The sequence below is a fragment of the Pipistrellus hanaki genome (assembly GCF_964339955.1).
Source record: "Pipistrellus hanaki genome assembly, chromosome: 8".
NCBI classification, from domain to species: Eukaryota; Metazoa; Chordata; class Mammalia; order Chiroptera; family Vespertilionidae; genus Pipistrellus; species Pipistrellus hanaki.
Genome location: NC_140510.1, coordinates 11,604,826 through 11,624,691, shown reverse-complemented (window position 1 = coordinate 11,624,691; position 19,866 = coordinate 11,604,826). Strand labels below are relative to the sequence as shown.

The window sequence follows — 19,866 nt, the reverse complement described above, 5'->3', positions numbered from 1 at the left end:
TTTGTCTTGGTTTTCCAACTCAGTTCAAGGTGACTTCTCTTTCAATTTATTCATATCCTGTTTAAACAGACCCCAAGTTTCTCCCTCTCCCTTCTTCCCTATGACCATGTCTAATCCCCGTCAGCTCTTTCCCTGACTCTCTAAATAAACAAACTAATGCAGGTTTCATTGACCCTTCCCAGGGGATTGCTCAGCCCAAACTATAGTTACTTCCAAGAGGAACTGAAGCAAATTTTCAAGAAAAATATCAACTTCAGTATGAATTATCCCAATTTTGTAATAGTGGTAACTATATATTTTTAAACACTCTATGAACCTCTCTGTGCCACACACACACACACACACACACACACACTAGATAAATAAAAAATTTTAAAAAAATGAGATGCCTACTAGGTAGCCAAACTGCAACTTACATTCTGGACTCCTACGGGGTCCATGGGTGAGTGTTGGGGAATTATAAACCTGTTTTTCAAACTGCGGCTAACCCAGTGATGCTGCTGTGAAATTGAAGGCATAGTCGTGTGAATTTTCAATGGCTCAGAACAGAGTACTTTATGGTATAATCACTGGAAAGAAACATATGAGTGAAACACAAGAGTAAGGGTGTTGCTTTGACAAAGGTCATACTTATGTAACCATTGCACCAAGTGACATGAAAGGTGTATTTCTCACTAAGGAACGTGGAAGGAAAACCTATGTGAAAGTCAGGTTTTGTTCCTCCCTCCCCGCCCCCCAGTGGCTTCAATGCCCCGCCAACTCTGGCTCAACAAGAACCCGGGGCAGGCGCTGGCCTCCAACCCACTAGAGGGCGCTCCACAGAATCCGTTCGCCAAGTGTAGCACGGCGCACGCGCCCGGAAGCATTTCCACCCGGGACACATTTTCGCCAGCGTTTCCTGTGACGTATATCCTGTTGGCCGCGCGGCTCACGTGCGCACGGAGCGGAAGTAACGTCCCGGGGAGCGTTCAGAAGCCGGGCTGCGGCACCGCTGGGAAGCGTCTGGCCAACATGGCTCACCTGCCCATGAAGCTCCTGCGCAGGAAGATCGAGAAGCGGAACCTCAAGCTGCGGCAGAGGAACCTCAAGCTGCAGGGTGAGCTGCGCCCAGCCCCGCGGCGCCCGCTGCCCGCAGCCCCCGGGCCGGCGGCGCGGGCAGCACGTGTGCTTGCTGAGGGCGGAAGGCGGCCTGGGCGGCCTCGCGTGGGGTCCCGAGCCCGCGCCCCTCGCCCGCGGCCTCACACCTGCCCTGACACTCCGGCCATCGGCTTCTCCTCGCCGACTTAGAGCAGGAGGCAGGCCTCTTGGCTCTCCCTCCAGGCTCCAGGAGTTCCTCCCGCTGAACCAGCTTCTTCCACCCCCACCCCCTTTTCACTCCCTCACTGCCTTCGGGTCCCACCTCGTCCCCACCTCACCTATTTCCGAGCGGGCACGTGGGACCGCCTCCATGCACCTTGCTTTTGCATCATCAGTTTAATGTCTGTATATCTTCAAAAGAAGCGCACTGTCCCCCTTGCCACGGGCTTTCCTCTCCCTCTCCTCCTGGAGCACTTCTGCATTTACTGCTCCAAGTGTCAAATGCAAAGCCGCTCTCCATTCTATGTTCCCATCACTTCCAACTCTGGATTATAAGTTCCTACGTATTTGCATCTTGCACAGAGATACATAAAAAAGGGTTCTGCCTGAATGTCACCTTGCTTACCTAACTTCTGACAGTGAGCCAGAGGTCTTAACATTGTTCAGGTTAAGCTTTTGGGGTCCAGTGTAATAAGATGTAAACCGGCGAAGGCAGTTTTTGAGGTACAGTGTCTTACCCAATTGGTTTTTAACTGAGATTTGTTGATTGGAAGAAATCCTGGAGGAGCAAGAGCAAGGTTTGTGGGTTTTTGAAGTCCCCTTATATTTCCAATTCTTAACATTACTAGCTACTTTTCAGTAGTTAAAATAAAAGATGATGTGATTTCTTTATACATAAACATGGAAACTTTTATAAAGACATTTTCACTTATTTATATACACTGAGTGGCCAGATTATGATGATTTCTGAATGCGTAATAACCTGGCCACTCAGTGTACTTCTCGTGAGTACCTCATTTATTTGATATCAAAGATATTATAAATCGTGCACCTGATCAGTTTTCCCCTTTGCACTGGCTGATAGAAAGCAAATAGGTGGTTGATCTCCAGCAAAAGTCTAGAATACTTTTGGTACCCATTTGAGATGCAAATGCACTGAGTGGCCAGATTATTATGCATTCAGAGATCATAATAATCAGTCCACTCAGTGTATACGTATTGGGACAAATGAGTGATTTCATCAACAACCTTTAGCTCACTAACATCTAGGAAAGTTCAGGGTGAGTGTTTTGAAGTTGTATTTATATGAGAAGCAGTAGTTGTGTGAATAATATGTAAGTTGTTTTTAATGTATCTGTTAGTCATATATTATTAATGTCTACGTTAAAATGCATATTTTGTAACTACCATTGTCTCACCCCAGCTGTTTAAAAATTTTACCTCTTAAAGTTTTCTTATTCCAAACTTCTAACTCTTGACCGAGATGGTTTTCTGAAATTAAGAAATGCAGCTTTTTTTTTTCCATCATTTTTTCTTAAAAGGAATTTATTTGCAACACCATAAAATTGCAAGTGTTTTAAAGAATATAGTTTATTGACTTTTAGAAAGGGAGAAGAGAGAAATCTATGTGAGAGCATAACATTGATCAGCTGCCGCCTGCTGCTACTGGGGGTCAAACCCCCAACCCGGCCTTGTGCCCTGACCTGGAATTGAACCAGCAGCCTCTTGGTGTATGGGACTGAGCCACACTGGCCTGGGCGACAGTGGTTTCAGGAATGTACAACAGGTCCTCAAATAATGTCATTCTGTTCAATATCGTTCATTGTAACGTTTATGAGATGCCATGGGACCTTATCGTTGACATTAAGTGAGGACTTAACCTTATATGAAAGGGAAGCAAAAGCTAGAAGCCGTGGAATTTCTCATTTGAGATTCCAGCTGTTTCTGAGGAAACTTCCCTTCTTTGATACAGTGTGTCCTGTTTTAAACAGGGACCTGGGATGTGAGCCTATCAGAAACTCAAGATGAAGATGTGTCTCAAGAAACAGTAGCAAGTGGAAAAATTAAAAAGTCCCTAAAACAGTCTATGAATGTAGGCTTGTCAGAAGCCCCAAATGGAGATGCGTGTAAAGACACAGTGGGAGGTGGAAACGTTGAAAAGTTCCTAAAGCCGTCTGTGAATAAGGGCCTGTCAGCAGCCCAAAATGGAGATATATCTAAAGGAGCAGTGAAAGATGTAAAAGTTAAAAAATCCCCCAAGAAATCTACCATGTTAACCAACGGGGAAGCAGCAGTGCAGCCTCCCAACTCAGAATCGAAGAAGAAGAAGAAGAAGAAAAAGAGAAAAATGGTGGATGATGCTGGGCCTGGTAAGTTCTTCATTTTCCATTTAAACTGTTTTCCACTAGTTATCATTTTTTCTTTATTATTGTGCCACATGACATGCAAGAACCCCTGATACTTCCTAGTTTCCAGAAACTCCCCTAGGAGCTCAAGGAAACGAAGTGGGTGTGGGGGGCCTTACATATTAACTTCTCTCAAAATATTTGTGATGCCTTTACATTCCCTAACAACCTTGAGGCCTCCCTTAGAGAAGAATCTCCTAGACATTTGCTCCTCTGCTAGCTGATGAACAGAACATACCATGGCACATACTTTAGGGTTACCTGCTTGCAAACAGCTGTGGAATTACTGGTACTAAAATCCGGCAGGTAGTAGAATCTACTTTTCTGGCCTTTGCATGAATGAGTTCTTTTCACTTCCTCTTTTTTGCCCCATTCCTTTTATTACCATAAATTTCTCCCTTCTGAAAAGAAGAGTTAGTGATAATTTGGATGTGCAAAGTGTACAAAATAGCAGGAAACTTCTGACTAAATGGAACATGAACTCCCAAGTGAGTATAAGGACCAGGGTAGTGCTGTGTTGTGTTGTGTTGTGGGGAAGGGCCATTTTCTTTGGGAGACGATTGGGTGTGAGGAAGCTTAGGGAGCGGTGTTTCATGGAGATGTGAGCTGGCTGAGGTTTAAGGGAGGATAGAAGCACAGCTCTTAGCCTCCTGCTGGTCTGAGAAAGGCTTTACTGGATGGAATGCTACAGTACCTCCTGTTCACTTGGTCTTCGTGGTGACAGAGACCATGTGGCCTGCAAAACCTAAAATGTTACTGGCTGGCCCTTTAAGAAAAAGTTTTGCCAGCACCTTGGTTAGATTTTATACTCTTTGTCTTGTCTGAAATAAAGCTTTCATTTAGAAAGGAGCTTTGAGCATTTCTAAATGGCACAGCTGTCTTCATGCTGCCTACAGACTAGCACCTTTGTAGGTTATGAGAAATTGCTTAGAAAGTGAAACCAGATAGAAAAAAGCATGAAGGTAAGACATTACAGTGACTAATATGATTCTAAAGTCATCTGCTTCTTTAGGATTGTTTTTCTAAGTTGCCTAAGGAAGCGATTTATTTTTCTTCTCAAGCACTGAATTGCAGGGCTGAGGGTTTTAACCGATGGGTAATCTTTAAGAACTGTCATGAGGAAACAGAAGCCATCAGTCGTGAAGACCGGCTGGTGACATCCATGGCGTTTGAACGTGTGGCTCCTGCAGAGGCGGCCATTCCACAGGCTCAGGAAAAGGCCACGCCTGGGCTGCTGGAGCCCTGAGTTCTGGCCTGGGCCTTCTGCTCTAACTGGCACCACGAACCACCATAAGGTGACAGCGTGGTAGCTAACCCACTGACCAGAGGAAGACGGGAGAACATGGTGGGAGCGGGAGTAGAGAAGTGAAAGCCGGAGGCCGGCCTTTCGGCCCTCACCACTTACGTCCAAGGATGGCCAGTGTCTCACCCAGCTGAGTGGGAGGCTGCCCTGTTTGTGGCCTTCCTCAGTGACATGAAGAGCCTTTGGTATTTCTGTTCATCTTCACACAAAATTAGCTTTTAACTAATTTTCAGAAAACTGAAACCTCAGTAAAGTATATAGAGCTTGGTGTAATTAGAATACTTAAAATTGTTTGGTTAGACTTTGTAAAAGCTAATTACTGAAGATGGTATAGTACATGAAGAATCCTAAAATACAAAGTTTTGTTGGCAAATCTGCACATCCCCCTGGGCTTATAAATAAATATAATCAAATCTTTATGAAAGAGACATTCTTAGCAAATTAACGCTGGAAATGTGGTGAGCTTTTGAAAATAGACCTTTTTGTGCCACACGTCTTTTATTTTGTGATCTTGTTTGGTATTTTTATTTGAAGAAAAAAAAATATGGGTTTTTGTTCTTTAAAACCAAAGGTACCAAAAAAGCAAAAACAGAAGACAAAGTGGAAGCAGAGGAAGGTGCCCAGGCCCCTGAAGCTACCGAGAACAGTGTGGAGGAGCCAGGCGACCGAGAGGAGGAGAGCGAGGTGCCCAGCCTGCCCCTGGGGCTGACAGGTAACCCAGCAAGTTCCCAGATCTTTAAAATGCCGCACCTCCCGATAATAGGTTTGACTTGTACCTGGAAGAAGAAAATACTGACAAGAAATGGTTAATATCTGACGAGCAGCTTCTGTCTTCCATATTGTGCCTTAGTTTTTGTCCTTCCTCTAGTCTTTCCTTTATTCCTGACAGTATTTTAATAATGCAAACCAACAGCCTCTGGGGTCCTTTGTTCCTTTGGTTTATCGTTTTTTAAAGCTCACTCCATGTTGCAGGGAGAACATCTTTGGCCCAGAAGTCTGGAGACCAGAGGGAGAATAATGGCTTAGTTAATAAGAAGGAATGGGAGGAAGGAATTAACATCAAAGAACTTGTGTCAGGTTAACCCCCTTTGGCCCTTGTTTCTTTATCTGTAAAGTCAAGAGTTTAGACTAGAATTAGTTGCTCCAAACCAGAAATGTCTAGAAGTCACTTGAGTTGTTTGGTTTGGATTTTCTGTTAAAATACTCAGGCCCAGCCTCAGACCTGCCTGATCAGAATTGCAAAGATGGCAGCATTCTTATCCAGGGCAATTTTGTCTCCCAGATGGGGTGACCAGCTCATCCTGGTTTGCTCAGAACATGACCAGTGTTAACTTTGAAAGTCCAGCATCATAAACCTCCTCTATCCCAGGAAAATTGTGAGGGTTGGCCTCCAACATTTTTGTTGTCAGAACTGGGGCAGGCTACTGGCATCCCCTGGGTAGAGGTCAAGGATCTGCAGAACATCCTGTGTACAAAGGACAGCCTCTCACAACAGAATTCTCCAGCCCAAGGCGTCTGTCGTGCCAAGGTTGACAGTACCTGAGGTTAGCCAGGCCGCATAGGAGTAGGGGCTCCCGGGTGGGGCGGTCAAGGGTGGCAAGGGCGTTGGTGCTCCCCTGCTGAAGAACACACACCCGATACGGAGGTCCAGCCTCCCGGTCCGCCTGTGTCTGATGGAGTAAGATTTACCACTCTTGTTTTACTTCACTTTTGGCTTTTATTATCCTCAACTAGAGTCCTGGTGCACAAAACTTGTGCACGGGTGGGGGAGGGGAGTGTCTCTCATCCCAGCCTGCAGTGATGCGAGCATGCAAGCATTCTGCACCGGCCTGGCCAGAGGCCCTCTGTGGCCGGGCACGGACTGCTTGCCTCATTGTCGGGGCAACAATGCAAGTGTCCCTCCCACCCTCCAGCCGCTCAGTGCCCACTGCCCAGAAGCCCTCTGTGACTCCGCTATCAGTGGCCGTTTACCCCCATCCCCACCCCCAGGACTGGGGGACTCTGGAGGGGCTGAGAGGACTGGGTGCTGCCATAATTGTGATGGAGTGATGGTCAATTTGCATATTCCCTCTTTATTAGATAGGATGTTTCCACTTTTTATTTCAGATTTCTTAAACGTTTTATTTCTCTGCACTCCTGTCCCCAACCCCACCCATGACATTTAATTTCCTAAATCCCTTGGTTGTACCTCCTCTCTCCCCTTACTATTTTGTTACATTAGGGGCCATCAGCAGAGGAGACGTTTTAAAAGTGTAGGGTCTTTTTCTTAGTATTACATAGGAATGGTTGGGATTTAGCCTTAGTGAAAGAAGCTCTAATAAGTTTGACTGCAACCCAGTAATACTTTCAATCAGCGAAACTAATTTAGACAGTCTAGCTGAATTAGCCACTAAAAATGGCAAATTTGCTAATGATATACTGTCTTCCTTTTAGGAGCTTTCGAGGACACTTCATTTGCTTCTCTCTCTGATCTTGTCAATGAGAACACTCTGCGGGCAATAAAAGAAATGGGCTTCACAAACATGACTGAAATCCAGCATAAAAGTGTCCGACCACTTCTGGAAGGCAGGTATGATTAAATGGATGTTTGGCCGTTAGAATCTATTTGTAGTGCTAGGTGTTTGCCAGGAAAGTTTATGCCCGGGAGCTACCAGTGTGTTTTTTTGATTTGCATTGTGTTGGTTTACATATCCAACCTGCATTAAAGGCTTTAAGTTACTTCCTGGAGTTTGAAGATGTTCACTTCTGTTTCCTGGCACGAGTCTTACCTCTGAGTTAGGTGTTTTACTCAGGTGGTTGAATTCAGTGATAAAAAAAAAAAAAAAGGAGGAACTTTGTCTTTCTTGATCCTGTTCCAGCCTTGGAGCCTGAAACACCTGTGATTGAGCATGCTGGCTGTTCAGTAAGTACCTGCTGAATGAGTACCCTGATGTCTCCTCCTTCCCCCTTTTACCACTTAGGGATCTTCTGGCAGCTGCAAAAACTGGCAGTGGCAAAACCCTGGCCTTTCTCATCCCTGCAGTTGAACTCATTGTTAAGTTAAAGTTCATGCCCAGGAATGGTAAGCCTTTGGTCCGGTTGTTTCTGCCATTGTCTCACTAGAAGTTCATTGCGGCTTTTATGAACTCGTGATAATTAGTTTGACTTTTTCCATTTTCTTTTTTTGCTTTTTAGGAACAGGAGTTCTTATTCTGTCCCCTACCAGGGAACTGGCCATGCAGACTTTCGGTGTTCTGAAAGAGCTGATGACATACCACGTGCACACATACGGGCTGATAATGGGCGGCAGCAACAGGGCTGCTGAGGCACAGAAGCTTGCCAACGGGATCAACATCATTGTGGCCACACCAGGCCGTCTCCTGGACCATATGCAGGTGAGAGAGCACTTGTGTACTGTCCCATTGTCTTGTGTCAGACAAACTTGGCAGCTAACAGTGTTTCTTTGTCCTTTGTCTTGTTAGAATACTCCAGGGTTTATGTATAAAAACCTGCAGTGTCTGGTTATTGATGAGGCTGATCGTATCTTGGATGTTGGGTTTGAAGAGGAATTAAAGCAAATTATTAAACTTCTACCAAGTAAGTGGATAGTATCTATATGTGGTTTGCAAAGTGGTGGTTAGAAGCACATGAGAGTTGTTCTTATATGAAAACTGTTAATACCAGAATTTCAACACATTGCAGACGGATCGTGAGAATTCTCACTTTGCATTACACAGTTTTACAAAGTATCATACTTTAAAAACATCATCTTGGCCAAAACCGGTTTGGCTCAGTGGTAGAGTGTCGGTCTGCGGACTGAAGGGTCCCGGGTTCAATTCCCGTCAGGGGCATGTACATTGGTTGCAGGCACATTCCCGGGTGGGGGGGAGGGGGTGCAAGAGGCAGCTGGTTGATGTTTCTCTCTCATCAACATTTCTAGCTCTCTATCCCTCTCTCTTCCTCTCTGTAAAAAATTAATAAAATATATTTAAAAATAAAAACATCATCTTGTAAGAACATATAATAACTTCAAAATGCAATGGGTACTTAATTTTAAAGTGTGCCTTTAAAATTTATGTAAAACGTTTTTTGTACTCATTCAGTAGAAACTTACCTGGCCACTGGGTAAAGCTAGCAGTAAAACTATTGGTCCCATCTTGGCTGGATTGGCTCGGTGGATAGGGCGTCAGCCTGCGGACTTGGGAGTCCCGGGTTCGATTCCAGTCGGGGGTACATGCCCAGGTTGAGGGCTCGATCCCCAGTGGGAGGCGTACAGGGGGCAGCCGATTAATTCTCTATTATCATTAATATTTCTATCTCTCCCTCTCCCTTCCTCTCTGAAATCAATAAAAATATATTTAAAAAAAAAAAAAAAACTACTTGTCTACAATGTGTTAGTCACATGAAGTCGAGGAGGTAGTTTGCAATATAAACATCAAACTTATTAGTAACTTAATGCATTGGTTTTGCCAAGTTAGAGGTTTAATGCAAGTGAAACAGTCCAAACGTGTCTCATTCCCTTTCGTCCCACGACCCTCGCCTTTTCTTCATCCGGCACCTCCCAGGCAGCCGCAGACTTGTTGCCTTCTGTGTGATGTGTGAGTTGTACATACCTTGGTTATAGTATTTGTAACATTATAAGCTGCTTACATCTGTAATAAGGCCATGATTCCATTCATTATACAATTTTTTTTTTAATGTTTTACTGAGATGTAATTGACATGATCTATACATATTTTAAATACCGTTTGATAAATTTTCCCATTTCACCCATGAAACCATTATCACATCAGTATAATAAACATCTCCATAACCCTCTAAAGTGCGTTCATGCACCTTTGTACTCCCTCTCAGCCTCTGTAGGAGCAACCTCGCCTACTACCAACAGCCGCTCACACACATCTCTCCCAGGCAACTGTTGATCAGCCTTCTGTCACTGTAGATGTGTTTGTATTTTCTAGAGATTTATGAAGTTGCTACAAACATTCACCTACAACTTTTTTTTGTTTTCTTGTATAACTACTGAGGAATGGAGTGACTAATATATTTAACTTGTACCATTTTATATTTCTTTCCTTCAGCAGCATACAGAAGTTCCACTTCTACCTATTAAGTCTTGGGATTAACTTCTAACTGGTCTTTTTCAAAATTGTTCTGGCTGTTCTCCTTTGCATTTCTGTCTAAATGTTAGAATTAGTTTGTCAGTTTCTGCTCCCTAAAAATACCTGGTTGGTTGAGATTTTATTGAATACTAGAGGTCCAGTGCATGAAATTCGTGCGTGGGTAGGGTCCCTAGCAGCTGCCGGCCAGGACCTCCCTTCCCCCGGCTGCCTGCCGCCCCCGCCAGCCAGCGGGAAGCCAACATCCACCATGTTCCGCACCACCCCTGGTGGTCAACACATGTCTAACTCCTGGTTGGTCAAACTCCCGCCTGTGGGGACAGTTTGAATATTAGCCTTTTATTATATAGAACTAGATGCCCAGCGTACAAAATTGTGCACGGGCAGGGTCCCTAGGCCTAACCTGCTATCAGACCCATCTTCCACCTGCTCACCAATCCTGGGTCCTGCCCCACCACCCCCACCAGCCAGCCAGTTCCCCTCACTGGCCCCGGGTCCCACCCTGCTGCCATCACCAGCCACCCTGTTTCCCTCACCCAGTTCCCCTCGCCAGTCCTCATCCCGCCCCACTGCTGCCACCAGCCAGCTGGTTCCCCTCACCGGCCTCGGGTCCTATCCCACTGCCACCTCCAGCCACATGGTTTCCCTCGCTGGCCCCAGGTCCCGCCCTGCTGCCATCACAGCCACCCAGTTCCCCTCACCCATTTCCCCTCGCCAGCCTCCCACCTCATAGCGACTGGTCAGGCGGTTGTTCCCGCCATTATACTTATCGTCACTGGCCTTTTATTATATGTTGCATTGGTAAGAGGCAACAGTGAGTCAGCTCAATCTATGATCTATGAATAAGGTATATCTCCATTTATTAGCTCCTTAATTTCTAAGTACTTCATTAAAATCTCTATTTCAAATTGTTTATTTTATGTACATATACGGTTGATTTTTATATACCCATTTATGTTTGGCAAATAATTATTTCTTTGTTCATCTGGATTTTCCACATAGGCAGTCATGTCATTTACAAATAAAAAAAGTAAATTCTTCACTTAATATTTTTGTTGTCTGATTGCACTAGTGAGAACCTCCAGTATAATACAGAATAGAAGTAGTGAGATAAGGTTTTTCTAATGCCCCTTATCAGATTAAGGGTGATCCCTTATGTTCTCGTTTGCTTAGATTTTTTTTAAATCAGAAATAGATGGTGAATTTTGTCAAAAGCTTTTTCTGTATCTGTTGAAATGATCCATTTTTTTCCTTTAGTTCATTAATATGGTATGCTGTATTGGTTAATTACCCAATGTTGAAGCATCCAGCCCTGCACTTACGGAATAAACCCTACTTAGCCATGCCTTATCCTTTCTTATATATTGCTGGATTCGCTTTGCTAAAGTTTGTTTAGAAATTTTGCATTTCTGCTTATGAGTCGTTGGGTTTGGATATTGGGGTAATGGCTGGGAAGTGAGTTCTCTATTGTCCTGGAGAGTTAGTGAAGAATCCCTAATATTTCTTCCATAAAAGTCTGCTAGAACTCACCACGGGGGGCGTTGGGGCTGTAGTTTTCTTTACATGAAGATTTTAAGCACAATTTTTTAAATAATTACAGGCTAGTCAAGTTTTCTATTTCTTCTTGAGTGAGCTTTAGCAGTTCGTCTTTCAGTCAAGGAAATTGTCCATTTCATCTGAGTTGTCAAATTTATGAACATGATGTTGTTAGTGATATTCCCTTAATCTCTGAAGTGTTACCATGTCTCCCATTCCTGATAGTTCTGCGTAGGAGCGTTGGTAGTTGTGAAGCAGTTCTAAGGATTCCCTGAAGATTCGGATTATTCTTACGTGTGTGTGTTTCAGTTCGCAGACAGACCATGCTCTTCTCTGCCACTCAAACTCGGAGAGTTGAAGACCTGGCGAGGATTTCTCTGAAAAAGGAGCCGTTGTATGTTGGTGTCGATGATGATAAAACTAACGCAACAGTGGATGGTCTTGAGCAGGTATTATTGTCAGTACCTTCTGTGTTACGTGTGGGTACGTGTGTGTCCTTGGAGTATCCTCCAAAAAGCGGTGGGTTCTTGAACTTTTAATTAAAATATAGTGAACTTCGGTATTGGATCTCGGGCTTTTCCAACATAATGTAACTTGAACTAATAACTTAATTAGCTCTCTTTACTGTCTCCTAATACCACTACCACTTAGGAAGCATCATTAACCACTCTTTAAAAGCTCTGAGTTAGAAGGTGGAGAAGAGACTGGTTTCAGGCACATAGCTGTGGGAAATTAGAAATGAGGTGACAGAGATCTAAACTAGATCGATTAAAGATAGGACTTGAAGCCCTAGCCGGTTTGGCTCCAAGAATAGTGTCGGGCTGTGGACTAAATAGTCCCAGGTTTGATTCTGGTCAAGGGCACATGTCCAGTTTGTGGGCTTGATCCCTAATAGGGGGCATGCAGGAGGCAACCAATCAATGAGTCTCGTCACTGATGGTTCTCTCTCCCCTTTCCTCTAGGAAATCAATTTTAAAATATTTTTTAAAAATTGGGCTTGAAGATCGAGTCTTTTGGAGAATGAAATATTTTCTGTAACAATTCAGCTTAAAAACCTTTTCATTGGTGTTTTGTTTGTTTTTTAAATATATTCACCCAGCTTTGTGCTCTTGTTCTGGACTATGTTTGTAAGCTATGATTATTTGAGATGTTGCTGTTTAAGAGCTTTCAGAAATTAATTATTGATATATCTTGAGAAGTTCCCATTAGTTGAGATATTAATATGTTATGATTGCAAGAACTGTTGATAACCAATAATCTCAGAAATAATGAAAAGAATTTAATGCCCAATGGATATAGCCTGTTAAAAGGAATCTAAAGAGCTTAAATTTGTCTTATGGTAGGTATGCTGTGTTATGATGGCAGGAATTCTACTGTAGGGAAAGCACAGCAGAGTGTGTGCAGTGTGCCAGCCATCATATTGGCTCATGCAGCTGCAAATGTCCCTTTGGTAATTTCATGTCTGTTCGTTTGAACTGCTTCTAGGGATATGTTGTTTGTCCTTCCGAAAAAAGATTCCTCCTGCTCTTCACATTCCTCAAGAAGAACCGGAAGAAGAAACTCATGGTCTTCTTTTCGTCTTGTATGTCCGTGAAATACCACTATGAGCTGCTCAACTACATTGATTTGCCTGTCTTGGCCATTCATGTGAGTGAAGTTCATTAAAGTCAGGTTGTGCTGCCTTAGCCAGTTTGGCTCAGAGCATCAGTCTGGAGACCAAAGGGTCCCAGGTTCAATTCCTGTCAAGAGCACGTGCCTCAGTTGCAGGCTCCTCCCCAGCCAGGCCTTAGTCAGGGCCAGTGCAGGAGGCAACCAATCGATGTGTTTCCCTTAACATCGATGTTTCTTTCTACCCCTCTGTCTTCCACTCTCTCTAAAAATCAGTGGGAAAATATCCTCGGGTGAGGATTAACAACAACGAAAAAAAAAACAGGTTGTATTTACCCAGGTGTATAGACTGGGTTTGAGGTCTGACTCTATAATCAGTCAACATTGGTGAGTGGTCCTGGGGGGGAGGGTAAAGAGGAGGGTAGTTTTGCTGGGTTTGAGGAATGAGAACCACAAGGAATAAGAGACACCCTCTACTGGGGAAACAGGACCCAGGCCAGGGAGTGAACTTGAAATAAAGCAGGTTCACAGCTCTACAGTTTGGGGGTTCGACATCTGGACCTCCCAACAGCTTCATGTTTCCAGCTCTTAACAGATGTTTTTATTTGATTCTAGGGAAGGCAGAAGCAAAATAAGCGTACAACCACATTCTTCCAGTTCTGCAACGCGGATACGGGGATATTGTTGTGCACGGACGTGGCAGCTAGAGGGCTGGACATTCCTGAAGTCGACTGGATTGTTCAGTATGACCCTCCAGACGACCCCAAGGTAAGGGGCATCCTCGGGTGCCTCAGGATGGCTGTGCACATTGGAGAGCACTCTAGGTTATGCATGTCGTGTTTCATTGCACATGAATGTGCAGTAGTTCTCAGATTTAGGAGAAAAAATAGTATTTCGGGTTTTTCAGGACCCAAAAGGCTGTGTAAGGAGATTTAAAAGGCATCAGTGAGGCTTAAGTTATGATTGTTATATGCTTGGGTTGATTTGCTAAGAATAGTACGTCTCAGAAGGAAATAAAATTTGCTTATATATAAGACTTTAATACACGTAGTAAAACAAGTTTACTATGTATTTTCAACAAACCTATAAAATAAAAGGGTAACATGTAAATTGATCCTAATGGCAGAACAACTAGGCGCTATGATGCACATTGTGGTGAATGTGCATCATAGCGCCTAGTTGTTCTGTGCACTTCCTCGGGGAGCTAGGCTCTGCCACAAGCTGGGCTGGGTCAGTGCATTTCCTCGGGGAGCTAGGCTCTGCTACAAGCTGGGCTGAGCACTGAGCGCAGTGGCAGCGGTGGGAGCCTCTCCTGTCCCTTGGCAGTGTTGAGGATGTCCGACTGCAGCTGATGCCCGCTCCTGCGGGGATTGGGCATAAGCCAGCAGGTGGACATCCCCCAAGGGGTCCTGGACTGTAAGAGGGCGCAGGCTGGGCTGAGGGGAGCACCCCCAACCCCCTGAGTACACAAATTTCATGCACTGGGCTTCTAGTAGATTATATAGTTACTGGCATTTAAAAAATTTTTCAAAAAGCCATTTTGAGGTCGAAGCACACTTATTGGTCATTTTATTAGACCATAGAGCTAATGTGAATTTCATGTCCAGCTTTCCTTTGGCCTCGGTCATTGTCCTGTTACCTCTTTGGGGATGGGTCGTGCAGAAGGAATTAACGGGGAGGGGCACCCTCTCATAAAGAGTGCTGACCTGCCCCCACCACCAGTCCAGGGAATGCAGGCTGCCACGGGTGCCTGTCAGGCTGTGTGAACTCGGGTGTTCTCTCTCCCAAAGGAATACATTCACCGCGTGGGAAGAACTGCCAGGGGCCTGAACGGAAGGGGGCACGCCTTGCTCATCTTGCGTCCTGAGGAATTGGGTTTCCTTCGCTACTTGAAGCAATCCAAGGTAAAGGTCTTTGCTTGGGAAGTCTTAACTTGGAGCAGGTCCTCCCTGTGGAGTTGTTGGCCTGTGCAGGTGGCCTCGGTGTCCCAGGAGTCCTGAGTCATGGCAGTGCTCCTGGAAAGGTGTTACAGATGTTGAACAGATGAGGTTTTGTGGGGCTGGCCCAGGAAATGTGATCCGAAGGAACCACCCCTATGGCTTAATCCTTGAGTTCCGTGTTGGTCAGCAATGCATCTGTGTCCCTCGCCGCCTCTGCCAGCCCTATGGCCTGTTTGAAGCCACCTCCCCTCCTGTTATACCCCTCACACCTGAGCATCGCTGCCTCCCGCTCCCCTCCCTGCAGTCTTCTCTGCATCTTTTTCTCAGGCATCTTTCCTGTTACGTAGTGGGGACCTCATTCACTCCTGCCTCCTCCTCTTTCTCTTTTTTCTCCTCTTCTGTCCCTCATTCAGCTGCTTTGTCTTCAGTCTCTCCCTTGCAGTCAGCTCTTTACCAGCTCAAGTCTTTCACACAAAAAAAATAACTTCAACCCAAAACCCACTCTCCTACCCCTCCAGTCTGGCTGTTGCCTTTCCTCTGTCTGCAGTTTGAATCGTGGTTATATTTTCTCCATTTTTCCACTCACCCTGTGGTCCAGCCTATCTACCAAACCTGAATCCATTAACTAGTGGCCTCCATTGCTGGATATGGTGAATGCTCACCAGGCCTGCTCGTCCCTGCATTTACCTTGTCAGCTCCCGGCACAGTCTTGCCAGGTGGATTTTCCTCATTCCACATCTCAGCGCAGCTTTCCAGAATTACCACTAGATCTGGCACTTTTCTCTGGAATCCCTTTCCTGGTTCTTTAGACCGCCGCTGGCCTCAGCTAGCTGTGTCTGTTCTGGGAAGCCAGCCCGGACCTCCTCCGTGTCCCACAGCAGGCTGGGCAGCTGCGTCCCCCCGGCACCCAGCACAGGCCTGGCCCTCCTTTCACTTACCTAGTCAGTGATGGCACCGGAGGGCCCTCCTATGGGGGTTTGTGGTCCTCGTGACCTGGAGTCAGTCCCACACTCCGGTCGGGGTGTCGCGAAGGGGCAGCTCTGGCATGGAGAGCGAGGTGTCCTCTAAGAGCTCCAGGCCTGTCTGGAGCGAGGGCTTCTTGACGCATGCCTGTAAAACTCCTCACCTTCCCTCCACTGTTTGTAGGGCTTTTCACTTGCTCTTCATCTAAACATGGGAATGGTGATCCATCCTAGTTTACTAGTCTTCACGCTTTTGTTTTCTAGGTTCCATTAAGTGAATTTGAGTTCTCCTGGTCCAAGATTTCTGACATTCAGTCTCAGGTATGCTTCCTTCTGGCGGCCTCAGCCTCGTCCCAGCATTGCTGTGCCCGGCATTGCCTGTGCCCGGCATTGCCTGTGCCGAGCTCCGCTGGCGGGCATCGCCTCCTTCATCCCTGAGAAGTGTGCTTCGTGGTCAGTCTGGCTTCTCGCTGTGCCAGTCACCACATGTCTGCTCTGCGTCGGCTCAGACCAGGCCACACGGGAGCTTTGTAATTATACTTACTGTGGCATGATTCTGCAAATATTGCAAAGCTTGGAACAAGTGTATTGGCACAAATGTTTTCGTAGGGTGGTTTTTCTGATATATACGAAATCTGCTGTTGTATTAAAAACAATGTTTCTTTCCATTTCAGCTTGAAAAATTGATTGAAAAGAACTACTTTCTGCATAAGTCAGCCCAGGAAGCATATAAGTCGTACATTCGAGCATATGATTCCCATTCTCTGAAACAAATCTTTAATGTAAATAACTTAAATTTGCCTCACGTTGCTCTGTCATTTGGCTTCAAGGTGCCTCCTTTTGTTGACCTGAGTATCCTTTGTTATAATTGGTGCTGGAATCCTGGGACAAAAGCTTGCTCGGGGCATGTGGGCTTAGCGCTGGGTGGGTGGGTGTGCGCTCTGGCTGGGAGTGGAAGCACGGTGCTCGGCCTGGTCACTGCACGTCAGGCAGGGATAGTGACGGGAGTAAGGATGACAGAAACATGACTCTTATGACTTAGCCTTTAGGAAAGTCAAAGGAATTTCACTGGCTCGAGGGAGCTGTGCAGCCTGGGGAGCGGCCAGGGGGTGGCAGGGCTCGGGCTGTGGTACAGGTTCGGTTAGCTGTGTGAGGCCTGGAGGTGAGGATGCCCTGAAGCCAGAGAGAAGGCAGGACCTCTAAGGAGCTGCTAATCCTTAGAGCTGTTTCGGATCAGGAAGTTGCAAGATCAGCAAAAGAAAAGAAAACTTTAAGTGCCACTCAAGATAAAGGGCAAAGGGGGTATCTCAGTTGCTTCTGTTGCAATTTATACTCACATTTTCATCAGAAGAAACAGCAGCTGAAGTGAGGCCTGTTCATAATGCTGTGATCTTGGCTCCTGAAGGAGAAAGCCGGGTTTGGGCTGCATCCCCAGTGGGCGCTGAGTAAATGCCTGCACATTGACTCTTCAATTGCTTAAGCATTCCTGAGTCAGCCCCAGTGGAGGGGAAAGTCACTTGTTTTGACACAGGAAGTATATTTTGTGCTCTCTATAAACTTGCTGATTTACCTCTTTATTTCTTACAACTAAATTGTCTTGAGTTCCACTGTGTGGAGGAAATAATGAATGACTAAGATACTGGACTTAAACTCATTCCCCTAATTTTAGTCCTCAGTCACAGGGCACTCCTGGTTTCCTGCAATGTGTTGCATAGGCTCCTGTTACGCGTTTGCATGTCAGGGAGGGGGAGGTGGAGGGACAGCAGGGGTGTGCTGCTGGGTGCCCGTGGAGATGTAAGGTGGGAGGTTACCTTTGTGTTGCTTGATTCCCTTAACATGCACTTCAGACGTGAACAGCAACGAAGGCAAACTGAAGAAGAGAGGAGGCGGCGGTGGATTCGGCTACCAGAAGCCCAAGAAAGTGGAGAAGTCCAAAATCTTCAAGCACATTAGCAAGAAGCCTTCCGACGGCCGGCAGTTCTCCCACTGAAGACCGTCCCTCCGCCTTCGGGGCTTAGTCCTGAAGGAGGGGCTTTTCTTGCTCCAACGAGGACTTTTTACTCTGGCATCGGGACTGATCTGACAAGAGTGTACATTGGCATGGATTACAAGCAGTGAGCACTTTCCAGCAAGTCTTGTTTATTTCGAGTTAAAAAACAAAAGCAAGAGTTCATTTTTTTCTTGATTTCCCAAGGACCACACAAAGGGTTTTGTTTTTTTTTAATCTTTGTTGTGATTAAATGATATTTTAAAGTTAAGCTGTTTTTTTTAATCTCATTTGTCATTGAGATTTAATTGTTTTAATTCTTTTTGTACCTGCTGGTGTCTGAATATTTTTGCAATATGGATTGCTATAGCAACCTGCTGAAAGGGCAGGTCACCCAGTACACTGGAGGTGGTTTGGGGTGACAGTGCAAGGAAACTGGGTTGGTTGGTTGGTTGGTTGGTTGGTTGGTTCTTTCTTTCTTTCTTTCTTTCTTTCTTTCTTAGGCCTTAATGATAGATCCTGATCCCTCCTGAAAGTGCTGTCGTGAACAAGGACAGCTTTTGGAAGTACCTAAGATGCACCTTCAACTAAAGGTGGCATCGATTTTTTAATACGCCAGGCTTTAAAACAGCCTTTCCCCATTTTGTTTTAAGAGCAAGAAACATGAGTTGTGCTTTGAATAAAATGCTCCTGTTTGGAGTTGGAGGAGAGCTGAGGTTCCTGGCCTCCTCTACACCAACACCAACGTAGGTGTGGTAGTCTGCTGCTCTCCTTGTGGTGATTAAAAGACCCTTTAAAACAAAAAGAGTAACGACACGCCTCTTTCAGGCTTGTTTCAGGTGGGGCTTGCTTGCTTGGGGTTAGTGAGCCCTTCTCACTCCAGATGCCTTAGCAGGTAAAACATCTTTTTGAAGAAAACTTGCTTCTTTCAGATCAATGAGCAGGGCTCAGAGAGAGCGGGAGTTTAGTCACGTGGTTTTCTGCTGTGGGAGCTTCTGATCTGTGTTTTATTTTCATCTCTATTGTGCTTCATAACTACAAATGGTTATTACCATTTAAAACCAAAGTGCTGGCATTGCTTTGCTGCTGTGCCCGTTGGTATTGTAGACTCTTGTGAGTTACAAGGACACTGAGAACATCAGATGGAGAGGAAACCGGCGGATAGAGAGCGTTCCGGAGGGACCGGAAGCACTGGTCTCCTGCAGCTGGCCCAATCACCGTCACGTCCCGGCCTTTGCTGGGGGCAGACCTGGGTTGCTGGACTCCTGACATTTAACAACTATTTCTCTATCCAATAACTTGTTTTTCTTTTTTGTTTCAGAAATTATCACGTTTCAAAAATATGTACAAAACAAAGGGAAGAATATTTAATCACTGAAAACAAATAAAGACTGAATATTTTGTTATATCCTTCCAGTGTTTTATATACATACTTTAAATGTTTTTATCAAGTGAAATTCTATACCCACTATTTGCGACCAACTTGTTTGATAACATGTTATTTTCCCATGTCATTAAATAATTACATCAAGTTTGTGGTTCATTTATTAAGATGCTTTGTTAAACATGCTGTGTCTGCCAGGATTTGGACCCTAGATAACTGCTTATCCCAGACTGGTTACCTTATCTCGGTGGGTCTGAGAGAAGATAAAGATCGTTCTATCATAAAGATTGTTCCTGCTATAATGAAGTACCTTATTTCAGGTACTAAGGTCTGTGTGAGATTCTGCTGGCAGGATGGTCCAGGTTAGGGCACCCAGACTTGACCCTGCTGGCCAGGATTCAGACAGGGAGCCAGTGCTAGAATCAGACACAGGGTCTGGGCAACACCTGCAAGACTTAACTAAGAGGAGAAGGCACCTCGGCTTCATGTGAACATGCATCAAGGAAATCGTCCCCAAAGGGAAACGAATCCTGCTGAACAGCCGCCAGCCAGAGGCCCAGGAAGT

At 45.2% G+C, this 19,866-nt stretch overlaps 1 protein-coding gene across 1 annotated transcript; it reads left to right on the top strand.

Moving 5' to 3' along the window:
• The first annotated feature begins 918 nt into the window (after positions 1 to 918).
• On the top strand, positions 919 to 19,449 carry DDX18 (DEAD-box helicase 18). The gene is made up of 14 exons (XM_084892474.1): positions 919 to 1,096; positions 3,069 to 3,446; positions 5,357 to 5,497; positions 7,219 to 7,354; positions 7,746 to 7,846; positions 7,960 to 8,159; positions 8,247 to 8,361; positions 11,730 to 11,869; positions 12,906 to 13,067; positions 13,644 to 13,796; positions 14,819 to 14,932; positions 16,195 to 16,251; positions 16,605 to 16,782; positions 17,778 to 19,449. The coding sequence occupies exons 1-14, from the start codon at positions 1,012 to 1,014 to the stop codon at positions 17,918 to 17,920; spliced, it is 2,103 nt and encodes a 700-aa protein (XP_084748600.1). The 5' UTR covers positions 919 to 1,011; the 3' UTR covers positions 17,921 to 19,449.
• The last annotated feature ends 417 nt before the right edge of the window (positions 19,450 to 19,866 follow it).